This window comes from Oncorhynchus kisutch, linkage group LG2 (assembly GCF_002021735.2).
Source record: "Oncorhynchus kisutch isolate 150728-3 linkage group LG2, Okis_V2, whole genome shotgun sequence".
Classification (NCBI taxonomy): domain Eukaryota; kingdom Metazoa; phylum Chordata; class Actinopteri; order Salmoniformes; family Salmonidae; genus Oncorhynchus; species Oncorhynchus kisutch.
The window spans coordinates 72268053-72281768 of NC_034175.2; the positions used below are offsets into that span (position 1 = coordinate 72268053).

General features: G+C 42.7%; 1 protein-coding gene across 1 annotated transcript in view; it reads right to left on the reverse strand.

Moving 5' to 3' along the window:
- LOC109905305 (glucose-6-phosphate exchanger SLC37A1) overlaps positions 1-13716 on the reverse strand; it is a 29119-nt gene that overhangs the window by 9927 nt on the left and 5476 nt on the right. Inside the window, exons 3-14 of the mRNA XM_031801189.1 lie at positions 11495-11576; positions 9362-9467; positions 8521-8599; positions 8098-8233; positions 7812-7888; positions 7149-7315; positions 6951-7006; positions 5726-5803; positions 5532-5633; positions 3664-3754; positions 2137-2199; positions 1779-1864 (exon numbers count right to left, since the gene is read on the reverse strand). Coding sequence (XP_031657049.1) covers positions 1779-1864; positions 2137-2199; positions 3664-3754; positions 5532-5633; positions 5726-5803; positions 6951-7006; positions 7149-7315; positions 7812-7888; positions 8098-8233; positions 8521-8599; positions 9362-9467; positions 11495-11576 — 1123 coding nt within the window. The remainder of the gene's footprint in view (positions 1-1778; positions 1865-2136; positions 2200-3663; positions 3755-5531; positions 5634-5725; positions 5804-6950; positions 7007-7148; positions 7316-7811; positions 7889-8097; positions 8234-8520; positions 8600-9361; positions 9468-11494; positions 11577-13716) is intronic.

A 13716-nucleotide genomic window follows, 5' to 3' on the forward strand; every position in this document is an offset into this window, starting at 1 on the left:
GAGTGGACAAAACATTAAGAACACCTGTGTACACTAGTGGACAAAACATTAAGAACACCTGTGTACACTAGTGGACAAAACATTAAGAACACCCGTGTACACAAAACATTAAGAACACCTGTGTACACAAAACATTAAGAACGCCTGTGTACACTAGTGGACAAAACATTAAGAACACCCGTGTACACAAAACATTAAGAACACCTGTGTACACAAAACATTAAGAACACCCGTGTACACTAGTGGACAAAACATTAAGAACACCCGTGTACACAAAACATTAAGAACACCTGTGTACACAAAACATTAAGAACACCCGTGTACACAAAACATTAAGAACACCCGTGTACACTAGTGGACAAAACATTAAGAACACCTGTGTACACAAAACATTAAGAACACCCTTGTGTACACAACATTAAGAACACCCGTGTACACAAAACATTAAGAACACCTGTGTACACAAAACATTAAGAACACCTGTGTACACAAAACATTAAGAACGCCTGTGTACACTAGTGGACAAAACATTAAGAACACCCGTGTACACAAAACATTAAGAACACCCGTGTACACAAAACATTAAGAACACCCGTGTACACAAAACATTAAGAACACCCGTGTACACAAAACATTAAGAACACCCGTGTACACAAAACATTAAGAACACCCGTGTAGACAAAACATTAAGAACACCCGTGTAGACAAAACATTAAGAACACCCGTGTACACAAAACATTAAGAACACCTGTGTACACAAAACATTAAGAACACCTGTGTACACTAGTGGACAAAACATTAACACCTGTGTACACAAAACATTAAGAACGCCTGTGTACAGATAAATTAACATTGAATTCTTTGGCAACAGCTCTGGTGGACATTCCTGCAGTCAGCGTGCCAATTGCACATTGTGTTGTGTGTCCCCAGCACAAGGTGCACCTGTGTAATGATCATGGAGTTTGATCCGCTTTTTGATATGTCACACATGTCAGGTGGATGGATTATCTTGGTAAAAGAGAAAATGCTCACAAACGGGGATGTAAACAAATTTGTGCACAAAATTTGTGAGAAATAAGGATTTTGTACATATGGAACATTTCTGTGATATTTTATTTCAGCTCATGAAACATGGGACCAACAATTTACTTTTTATATTTTTGTTCAGTGTAGATTTTGTATGAAGGATATTTAAGCCTTGGGACATACATTGTGTGTGCCATTCAGAGGTTGAACGGGAAAGAAAATATTTAAGTGTCTTTGAACGGGGTAGGGTAGTAGGTGCCAGGCGCACCGGTTTGAGTGTCAAGAACTGCAACGCTGCTGGGTTTTTCACACTCAACAGTTTCCTGTGTGTATCAAGAATGGTCCACCACCCAAAGGACATCCAGCCAACTTGATAACTGTGGGAAGCATTGGAGTCAACGTGGGCCAGCATCCCTGTGGAATGCTTTCGACACCTGGCAGAGTCCATGCCCCGACCAATCAAATCAAATTGTATTTGTCACATACACATGTTTAGCAGCCAACTTGGTTAGCAGCCAATTGAAGCTGTTCCGAGGGCAAAACTGGAGGGTGCAAATAAATATTAGGGAGGTGTTCTTAAATGTTTTGTACACTCAGTGTACATGTCCTGTAAGGTTCATGATGCATGCTCATATTTTTATTCATTGAGATGATCAACTGTGATTCCTGTCCTGTACAACAGGGGGAGGCTTGGAAAGAGGGGGAGACAGACAGAGAGCAAGACCGAGAGAGAGAGAGACGGACCGACTCACAGTAGGAGCAGCCAGCAGCAGCATCACTGCACAGGTAGTGGCCCTCTTTCCCAGCTTATCAGATATGACCCCAGCCAGGATTCCCCCTATACAGACAGACAGACTATGTGATGAGCACAACAATCAAGAAAATAGGAGTGGTTTGAGGGTAGTTCTATTCCAATGATGCAGGAATGATGTCTATTAGTTTCCAATGATAATCTCGACAAATAAAAAACTCTGACACAAAAACACACACAAAGGAGCAGAAACATCCAGATCATAAGACAGTTATATGGTTCGTTTTGACATCATGAAGCTACATGGAAAAAAACAGATGTAAAAACAACCACTGAAAAAACTAAAAAAGGGAACATACCCACAATTCCTCCCACGTCAAACAGAGTGGAGAGCTCTCCGGCCTTCTTGGCATCTAGGTGAGCTGAGAGACAAACAGACAGACAGACAGCACATTATCTCAACACACCCTCTGGCAAACAAAACAAGTGACAATACTAATAATGCTACCTGGCAGAGGACGGGAATAACTACCTGGCAGAGGACGGGAATAACTACCTGGCAGAGCGCGGGAATAACTACCTGGCAGAGCACGGGAATAACTACCTGGCAGAGCACGGGAACAACTACCTGGCAGAGCACGGGAGTAACTACCTGGCAGAGCACGGGAGTAACTACCTGGCAGAGCACGGGAGTAACTACCTGGCAGAGCACGGGAGTAACTACCTGGCAGAGCACGGGAATAACTACCTGGCAGAGCACGGGAGTAACTACCTGGCAGAGCACGGGAATAACTACCTGGCAGAGCACGGGAGTAACTACCTGGCAGAGCACAGGAACAACTACCTGGCAGAGCACGGGAGTAACTACCTGGCAGAGCACGGGAATAACTACCTGGCAGAGCACGGGAACAACTACCTGGCAGAGCACGGGAGTAACTACCTGGCAGAGCACGGGAGTAACTACCTGGCAGAGCACGGGAGTAACTACCTGGCAGAGCACGGGAGTAACTACCTGGCAGAGCACGGGAGTAACTACCTGGCAGAGCACAGGAACAACTACCTGGCAGAGCACGGGAGTAACTACCTGGCAGAGCACAGGAACAACTACCTGGCAGAGCACGGGAGTAACTACCTGGCAGAGCTGACCACGGAACATCAAGACCTAATGTCAAATAGTCAACAGACAAAGACTGAATGCCCTGACACATCTAGTATATCTTGCATCTCTTACCACAATGCCCAAATAGAGTTTCTACACAGATATAGCAGGGGTGTTGGTGAACTGAGTGTAGTGTAATGTACATACCAGTGATGTGAAGTACTTAAGTAAAAATACTTTAAAATGTACTACTTAAGTAGCGTTTTGGGGAATCTGTACTTTACTATTTATATTTTTGACAACTTTTACTTTTACTCCACTACATTCCTTAAGAAAATAATGTACTTTTTACTCCGTACATTTTCCCTGATACACCTAAAAGTACTCATTACATTTAGAATGATCAATCAGGACAGAATTATGGCACCTATCAATATAACACCTTGTCATCCCTACTGCCTCTGATCTGGCGGACTCACGAAACACAAATACTGTGTTTGTAAATGATGTCTGAGTGTTGGAGTGTGCCCCGGTCTGTCCGTAATTAAAAATAATAAGAAAACCGTGCTGTTAATATCAGGACTTTGATGTATAGCATTTACTTATACTTTGTACTTTTACTCAGGTATGACGATTGAGTACTTTTTCTACCACTGACCTTAAGTACATTTGAAACCAGATACTTTTAGACTTTTACTCAAGTAGTATTTTGCATTTTTCTGTTAAGGTATCTTTACTTTTACTCAAGAATGACAAATCGAGTAATTTTCCCACCACTGCTACATACCTGCTTTTGTGATGTAGAGCGGCAACCAGAAGAGGAAAGTGTAGCTGACCAGCTTGGCAAACAGCAAACACAGAGAGAACTCGATCACTCCCTGGATGGAGAGAGAGAGAGAGAGAAGCAGACTGTCAACAAATAAAAGCTCTATAGTTGTCTAGAATAGAAAGGGACTTGGTTTATGTTTAGGGCCAGCGTTTTCCCCAGTTGCTTATACAGTACCTATGCAATTCTTTTTGATCCATTTAAGAGCCGGCAGGGTTCCGCTGTCCCTTGTACTTGATTTGATCAATTAAGGTCATTGATTAGATAGGAACTCCCCTCACCTGGTTGTGTAGGTCTTAAATTGGACTTGAATTGAAAGAAAATTACAAAAACCAGCCAATACGAGCCCTCCAGGAAATGAGTTTGACACCCTGGGCTTTGGGGAACAGGGCCTGGGCTTCGGTGTGTGTGTGTGTGTGTGTCACACGGGGTTGGTGGCACCTTAAAAATGGGGAGGGCTCGTGGTAATGGCTGGAGAGGAAACAATGGAATGGCATCCATTCAATCCGTTCCAGACACTATTATGAGCCTTCCTCCCCTCAGTTGCCTTTTTGTTTAACTATCAAATCAAATGTATTTATACAGCCCTTCGTACATCAGCTGATATCTCAAAGTGCTGTACAGAAACCCAGCCTAAAACCCCAAACAGCAAGCAATGCAGGTGTAGAAGCACAGTGGCTAGGAAAAACTCCCTAGAAAGGCCAAAACCTAGGAAGAAACCTAGAGAGGAACCAGGCTATGTGGGGTGGCCAGTCCTCTTCTGGCTGTGCTGGGTGGAGATTATAACAGAACATGGCCAAGATGTTCAAATGTTCATAAATGACCAGCATGGTCCAATAATAATAAGACAGAACTATCCTTGTGGGTACCAGAAGTCTTCATAAGGATAGTAAAACAAGGACAATTCTGACATGTTGGGAAATTTAGCCGTTCTCTACAAGTAAAAATGCTATTTTAGACTTTAACATTATAGTTAGGCCTAGGTTTAGTGAATGAGGGGTTAGGAGTGAGGGGTTAGGAATGAGGAGTAAGGAGTGAGGGGTTAGGGTTAGGAGTTAGGATTAGTGCTAGGGTTAAGTTTAATGTAGGGGTTAGGAATGAGGGGTTAGGAGTGAGGGGTTAGTGCTAGATCCAAGGGTTAGGTGTAGTTTTAGGGTTAGGGGTTTAGGGTTAAGGTTAGGCGTAGTTTTAGGGTTAGGGGTTTAGGGTTAAGGTTAGGCGTAGTTTTAGGGTTAGGGGTTTAGGGTTAAGGTTAAGTTTAGCATTAGGTGTAGTTTTAGGGTTATGGTTAGGTGTAGTTTTAGGGTTAGGGGTTTAGGGTTAGGGTTAAGGTTTAGGTGTAGTTTTAGGGTTAGGGGTTTAGGGTTAAGGTTTAGGTGTAGTTTTAGGGTTAGGGGTTTAGGGTTAAGGTTAGGATTAGGGTTAGGTGTTTTAGGGTTAAGGGTTTAGGGTCAAGGTTAGGTGTAGTTTTAGGTTTAGGGGTTTAGGGTTAAGGTTAGGATTAGGATTAGGTGTTTTAGGGTTAAGGGTTTAGGGTCAAGGTTAGGTGTAGTTTTAGGGTGAAGGTTAGATGTAGTTTTAGGGTTAAGGGTTTAGGGTCAAGGTTAGGTATAGTTTTAGGGTTAGGGGTTTAGGGTTAAGGTTAGGTTTAGGATTAGGTGTTTTAGGGTTAAGGGTTTAGGGTCAAGGTTAGGTGTAGTTTTAGGGTGAAGGAAAGAAGGAAAAAAGGATTTTGGATGGGAATCAATTATTTGGTCCCCACAAGGATATCAATACATAAGTGTGTGTGTGTGTGTGATATGGGTGGTGTGAGAGCTCAGGTGACTGACCGGTATGCGTAGTGCTCCCATGAAGCTGATGGCCGAGGGCTCCGATTCGCTCTTCACCACTACCACCTGCTGTACAGGGAGCAGCAGCTCTGTGTCCCAGTTCTGAGAGGGAGACCAAGGGTTAATAACACAGATCTAGATATAGACATTAACCAAAAAAACACAGACAAACTCAGATAAAAACAGACACACACCTGAGATTTGCCTCCTTGTTTGTACGAATGATAGAGCTGGTTATGTCCATTCACCCCTTTCCAGCTATTGGTCAGCTTCTACATGAGAAAACAAAAACAAGTACAACACCATTTACCATCATGTTACAGAATCTACATGAAGCTACATTCAGTTTCCACCATCATGATACAGAATCTACATGAAGCTACAGTCAGTTTCCACCATCATGATACAGAATCTACATGAAGCTACATTCAGTTTCCACCATCATGATACAGAATCTACATGAAGCTACAGTCAGTTTCCACCATCATGATACAGAATCTACATGAAGCTACAGTCAGTTTCCACCATCATGATACAGAATCTACATGAAGCTACAGTCAGTTTCCACCATCATGTTACAGAATCTACATGAAGCTACATTCAGTTTCCACCATCATGTTACAGAATCTACATGAAGCTACATTCAGTTTCCACCATCATGATACAGAATCTACATGAAGCTACATTCAGTTTCCACCATCATGTTACAGAATCTACATGAAGCTACATTCAGTTTCCACCATCATGATACAGAATCTACATGAAGCTACAGTCAGTTTCCACCATCATGTTACAGAATCTACATGAAGCTACATTCAGTTTCCACCATCATGATACAGAATCTACATTCAGTTTCCACCATCATGTTACAGAATCTACATGAAGCTACATTCAGTTTCCACCATCATGATACAGAATCTACATGAAGCTACATTCAGTTTTCAACCATCAAGATACAGTGTTCCAGCAGCCACCAATGTAAACATCTAACGCAGTTCAAAGTAGTGTGGGAGGATGAAAACATCACCTGTCAATCAAGAACAACCCTAAATAAAGCTTTTACAATGAATCCACCCACATTGTAAACAATTCATGTTTTGTTTCCCTTTTGGACGTGTGACACTCAGGTACTCTGCTGCTACCAGTGGGATAAAGTGGGAGACAGTTGTTATGGAAACGATGCTATTCAGGCAAATTCTGAAGACGTGGGCTACGCACAATGAAACCACTCATGGCTCACAAAACAAACAAACAAACAATGTCCACAACACATTTCCAAAATGGCACTTACACTTGGCATTAGACAAAAACAAGGGGACTTTGTCTATCTGAGATTCATACCTTTGAAATGTCATCCCCATATTATGTCTATACTAAGAGATGCTTTGGGAGACCCAGAGAGACATGATAAGTACTCACAGTGTTGCTGGAAGCAGGGTTCTGTACATCATGGATGCTTTTCAAATCATTTGGATCTGCAGACAAAACCAGGTCAGATTAGATGTCAGCATGCAAACGTTTTACCATTCCAAAAATCATGCATGGAAACTTCTCTGAGGTCAACGGGAAGAAAGTCCCTTCCAATCTTCCTACAACCAGTCACAGAGCAGTACGCACGTTCAATGAGGAAGAGGAAGCAGACGATGCCCATAGCAGCGATGACGAGGCCGGGGACGATGAAAGACAGGCCCCAGTTGGAGGAGACCCAGTAACCTGCAATCAAAGAGCCCAGGATGTTGCCCACTGAGGTATGGGAGTTCCATATGCCCATGATCAGACCCCTCCTGTAGGGAATGCCAGTTAAAAACAGGGTTAGGATAGTGTTCTGATCAGTTAAAAACAGGGTTAGGATAGTGTTCTGATCAGTTTAAAACAGGGTTAGGATAGTGTTCTGATCAGTTAAAAACAGGGTTAGGATAGTGTTCTGATCAGTTAAAAACAGGGTTAGGATAGTGTTCTGATCAGTTAAAAACAGGGTTAGGATAGTGTTCTGATCAGTTAAAAACAGGGTTAGGATAGTGTTCTGATCAGTTAAAAACAGGGTTAGGATAGTGTTCTGATCAGTTAAAAACAGGGTTAGGATAGTGTTCTGATCAGTTAAAAACAGGGTTAGGATAGTGTTCTGATCAGTTAAAAACAGGGTTAGGATAGTGTTCTGATCAGATCCCTCCTGTAGGGAACACCAAATAACATAGCAAAATTCCTATTGTAACTCCAACGTATCTGAACTATAGAGGAATCATCAGAATAATAACAACAACAACACATCTTGGGGCTTACCTTCCCTTCCCAAACCAGTTCCCGATGCACGTGACCACACTGGGCCAGCCAGTGGTCTGAACCAAGCCATTGGCCACCTGAGGCAGCGGAGAAACACACAGAGGAGTATGTTGTGTTAGACTTGGGAGCAACGAGAGCAGCTAGAAAAACATTCAGAATACAGAATAGTTGTTCTCTGATATCTCCAACATGTGTGTGTGTGTGTGTGTGTGTGTGTGTGTGTGTGTGTGTGTGTGTGTGTGTGTGTGTGTTTGTGTGTGGCATTCTATGTATGCGTTTGATTCACCTGGACAAATATATAGAAGCTGAGGTTGTGGATGTTGTAGATGCGGCCCAGACCAAACAAACAGGTGAAGAGGCCACTCATCAGCATGCCGAACGTCAGGTACAGACGAATAGGCAGGCGCTCGCCGATGATGCCACTGCGGGACGCACAATGATGACACAATCATAAGAATAGACACAATCTCCTCCCAGGTTCAGGACTTAACATCACTAGGCCTCTTATAGAATACAAAACTGTCCCCAAATCAGATCTTCAGCGTTGACACTCTTGCTCAAGTTAAAATAGCAGCTAGCAGTAAGAGAATGGTGGGTATTCCTAATCACCTGACCTGTCCATGACCAACTCCAAGACCTTTCTAGCTAATAACACAGCCATAGATTTCCCCCTGGTCAGGTTAAATGGACAGCCTGGATGAGGCCTTACCTGAGGTACATTCCCACAGCGTAGGCACAGAGGAAGGAGTAGTCCATGGCTCCCAGAAGCTGCTTATAGTTGCTTTTATCTAGAAATGGCAAAAAAAGTTTTTGCATAAGAATAACTTCAATTCAACCAATAGCCACTTCTCAATCCCTCGTACACCAATTCCCATTCCCTCCCACCTATTCCACCGATCTACCTTCCCTACACTTGTTACTATTCGCTCATTTTTGTTGATCCCCATAACCAAATCCAGTGGTCAGTTTTCAGATACAGTGGGGCAAAAAAGTATTTAGTCAGCCACCAATTGTGCAAGTTCTCCCACTTAAAAAGATGAGAGAGGCCTGTCATTTTCATCATACAGTGGGGCAAAAAAGGACAGAGGAGCCTCTTAAAGAAGAAGTTACAGGTCTGTGAGAGCCAGAAATCTTGCTTGTTTGTAGGTGACCAAATACTTTATTTTCCACCATCATTTGCAAATAAATTCATTACAAATCCTACAATGTGATTTTCTGGATTTCTTTTCTTCTCATTTTGTCTGTCATAGTTGAAGTGTACCTATGATGAAAATTACAGGCCTCTCATCTTTTTAAGTGGGAGAACTTGCACAATTGGTGGCTGACTAAATACTTTTTTGCCCCACTGTATCTGAAAACTGACCACTGGATTTGGTTATGGGGATCAACAAAAATGAGCGAATAGTAACAAGTGTAGGGAAGGTAGATCGGTGGAATAGGTGGGAGGGAATGGGAATTGGTGTACGAGGGATTGAGAAGAGGAGGGTCATCAGAGAAAGTGTGTCAGGCAGAGAAAGAGGGGGGAGAACGAGGGTTGAGTGGGGTCTCACCAAAAGGTTTCCAGCTGCAGTCCGTCTCTGTGTGGAGCCTGGGAAGCTGCCTACTACCAGTCGTGGAGAGCTCATGGAGAGCTGAGCAGTTCTTATGCAGCTCACTCTGTGGAGCAAGTATGATCTCCATGAGAAAACATATTCATTACCCTCATAGTGAGAAGAAAAAAAACCCACCTGCTACAGCATACATGTAGCTTGTCATTCATCCATCCCAATGTCAAGCAGTTTGCAGCTATGGTTCCAAAGTAAACAATAGTCGATGCGTTCTCTGGGAAATAATGAAGGATGTGAAGGGTGTGGTCCACAACGCGCTAGCAGAGAGGCATTATTTTCCAGAAAACACAGAGCCCCGAGTTGATTATCCCTTTTTATACCAAGGCTATAATTTAAACACATTTACCACTATGAACTGTGTTCATTTGCAGGTAGAAGAAGTGCGTTCAACATCCACTGAGGTAGCTAGCAAGTTTACTTGATAGTGACAGTAGTTGCCTTGGTAACCTAACACACTTGCTCGTTTAGCAAACCAAACATCAGTCCTAGCTTTCTATTATGAAAATCGAATTCAACAATGCCAATCATGTTTGACCTCAAGCAGCTCAAACTGAACATCTAAGAATGAACTATAGCCATTGAATTTTCCCAAGTAAATATACCGTGCCTTATAGGGAAATAATGCACACTCTAGAATGCCCTTCAAGCCAATCAGAAAGGAGTATTCAACAATGCCATGTTATAATTAAGCAATTAGGCACCTCAGGGGTTTGTGGTATAGGGCTAATATACCACGGCTAACATGCTGACCAGACCGGACACGTTGCGTCGCCTTTCAAAATAATTTTAGAAATCCATGTTATTCAATTATTGCGCACGCGCCAACGAGCGTCTGCGATGCCATGGGCTAAAATATAAGTCCTTTCTATTTCTGACGCAGATCGCGCCTCAAGTCCTGCCTCTCCCATCTCCTCATCGGTTTATAGAAGCACGTACCCACGTGCCATCTCCTCATTGGTTATACCCAGGTGGGTGATTGAAAGACTAACTGTTTTGCCGGTAGTCGTGGTAATACTATGAAAGTTTAGATGCCAATCACCATATAAGTTCAACGATGAAAAAGCCTGGAAGGAGGAGAGATGACTAGAAACGATTCGGTTGGCCGTTTTATGTGTGGATTAATTTGTCAGAGTAGAAGATCTTGTGCAGTTCAGGTAAAATAACAACTCAATGTTTATATCCCAGGACAAATTAGCTAGCAACAGCAAGCTAGCTAAGTAGGACAAATTAGCTAGCAACAGCAAGCTAGCTAAGTAGGACAAATTAGCTAGCAAGTGCAAGCTAACTAGCTAAATTGCCATACATGTTTAATGCTTTTTGACCTGTCCCCAAATTAATGTCATTGGTTCAGAGTTTGTTTTGATATTTTAACCTGCGTGTTGTGATCGCGTTTGGTGTAGGGGGACAAAATAAATGTATGCATGATAGCGCACAATGGCGCATGCGGGCAGCCGGTTTGGGTTCTGTGTAAGGGCTGCTGTAACGCACAACACATCACAGAGTGCCTGAAAACAGCCGTCATAATTTTGCCATATACCACAAAGCCCCGCGGTGCCTTATTGCTATTATAACCTGGTTACTAGCGTATATTTTCCTATTCATAGCAGTGGTATACGGTCTGATATACCACAGCTTTCATCCAATTAGCATTCAAATCAAATTGGATTTGTCATATGCCCCGAATACTTATCTGAAATGGTTACTTACAAGCCCTTTACCAACAATGTAGTTTTAAGAAACAATAAAAGAAAGCGTTAAGAAAATATTTACAAAAAAATTAAGTAAGAAATCAAATAAAAAGTAACAAGAATAAAATAATGAGGCTATATATAGGGGATAGCGGTACCGAGTCAATGTGCGGGGCTAAACCACATTGAGGTCATGCTGACCAGGTTATAGTAGCGGGCTGAACCACATAGAGGTCATGCTGACCAGGTTACAATACCACCTGTGCTGATAACATGTATATGTAGTGTGTGGAGACGAGTGTATAGTAAGCAAGTCTCTGTTTATGCAACATGCCAGTGCAGTACAGTGAATTCCCTATAGGTATACATCAGTGTCTGTGTGTGTTACCTTGACAATGCTGATGGGTTTTCTGGACAGGTGGAAGCTGGTGTACAGCAGGAAGGTGAGGCCAAAGGTGAAGGCTCTGTACCTACAGGGAGACAACACAGGGGGCATCAGTAAGGGACTGGAGGCTCTGTACCTACAGGGGGACAACACAGGGGGCATCAGTAAGGGACTGGAGGCTCTGTACCTACAGGGACACAACACAGGGTGCATCAGTAAGGGACTGGAGGCTCTGTACCTACAGGGGGACAACACAGGGGGCATCAGTAAGGGACTGGAGGCTCTGTACCAACAGGGAGACAACACAGGGGGCATCCGTAAAGGACTGGAGGGGAGGTAGTCAGTGGGTGGCATTCATCCACTGATTCAGGGTGAGATATACAGTGCATTTGGAAAGTATTCAGACCCCTTCCCTTTTTACACATTTTGTTATGTTACAGCCTTTTTCAAAAATTTCTATCAAAAATTTCTGGAGAGACCTGAAAATAGCTGTGCTGCGACACTCAATCCAACCTGACAAGGGTTAAGAGGACCTCCAGAGAGTAATGGGAGAATCTCCCCACATACAGGTTTGCCAAGGTTGTAGCATCATACCCAAGAAGACATGAGGCTGTACTAGCTGCCAAAGGTGCTTCAACAAGTACAGAGTAAAGGGTCTGAATACTTAAGCAAATGTCATATTTCAGCAGAATTTTTTATTTAAATTTTTTGAAAAAAAAACAAAATAACTTTTTTGCATTGTCATTATGTGGTATTGTGTGTAGGTTGATGAGGGGAAAAAACGATTTAAATAATTTGAGAATAAGGCTGTAACATAACAAAAACGTGGAAAAGATCAAGGGGTCCAAATACTTTCCGAATGCCCTGTACACCATTCGCCTGTCAGCGTCATGAAAAGTTGTGCAGTTCTTCATCAGAAAGCTCTCTGTTGACCTATCCGTGCATCACAACTTCAAAATGCTGCTCATGCAGGTTAACCAACACGAAATCAGATGGTTATCGTCTACAACATCGCAGATATCATCCGAGGATTGATGACCTAGATGTCAGCAAGGCAAGGTCAAATATCTCAAAAAGAGCTAGATAAAAACCAGAAGAATTGTATACATGTTGAACACACAGTAGTTACAGTTGAAGTCAGAAGTTTATATACACCTTAGCCAAGTACATTTAAACTCAGTTTTTCACAATTCCTGACATTTAATCCTAGTAAAAATTCCCTGTCTTAGGATCACTTTATTTTAAGAATGTGAAATGTCAATAACAGTAGAGAGAATGATTTATTTCAGCTTTTATATCCCTCATCACATTCCCAGTGGGTCAGAAGTTTACATACTCTTAATTAGTATTTGGTAGAATTGCCTTCAAATTGTTTAACTTGGGTCAAACGTTTCAGGTAGCCTTCCACAAGCTTCCCACAAAAGGTTGGGTGAATTTGGGCCCATTCCTCCAAACAGAGCTGGTGTAACGGAGTCAGGTTTGTAGGCCTCCCTGTGGTAAGTGAGTCAGGTTTGTAGGCCTCCCTGCTCACACACGTTTTTCAGTTCTGTCCACAAATGTGGCCCATTCCTCCAAATGTAGTATTGACGTCAGGGCTTTGTGATGGCCACTCCAATACCTTGACTTTGTTGACCTTAAGCCATTTTGACACAACTTTGGATGTATGCTTGGGGTCATTGTCCATTTGGAAGATCCATTTGCGACCAAGATTTAACTTCCTGATGTCTTAACATGTTGCTTCAATATATCCACATAATTTTCCTCCCTCATGATGCCATCTATTTTGTGAAGTGCACCAGACCCTCCTGCAGCAAAGCACCCCCACAACATGATGATGCCACCCCCATGCTTCACGGTTGGGATGGTGTTCTTCAGCTTGCAAGCCTCCCCCTTTCTCCTCCAAACATAACGATGGTCATTATGGCCAAACAGTTCTATTTTTGTTTCATCAGAACAGAGGACATTTCTCCAAAAAGTACGATCTTTGTCCCCATGTGCAGTTGCAAACTGTTGTCTGGCTTTTTTATGGCGGTTTTGGAGCAGTGGCTTCTTCCTTGACGAACGGCTGTTCAGGTTATGTCGATATAGATACTTTTGTACCTGTTTCCTCCAGCATCTTCACAAGGTCCTTTGCTGTTGTTCTGGGATTGATTTGCACTTTTCGCACCAAAGTACGTTCATCTCTAGGAGACAGAACGCGTCTCCTTCCTGAGCGGTATGATGGC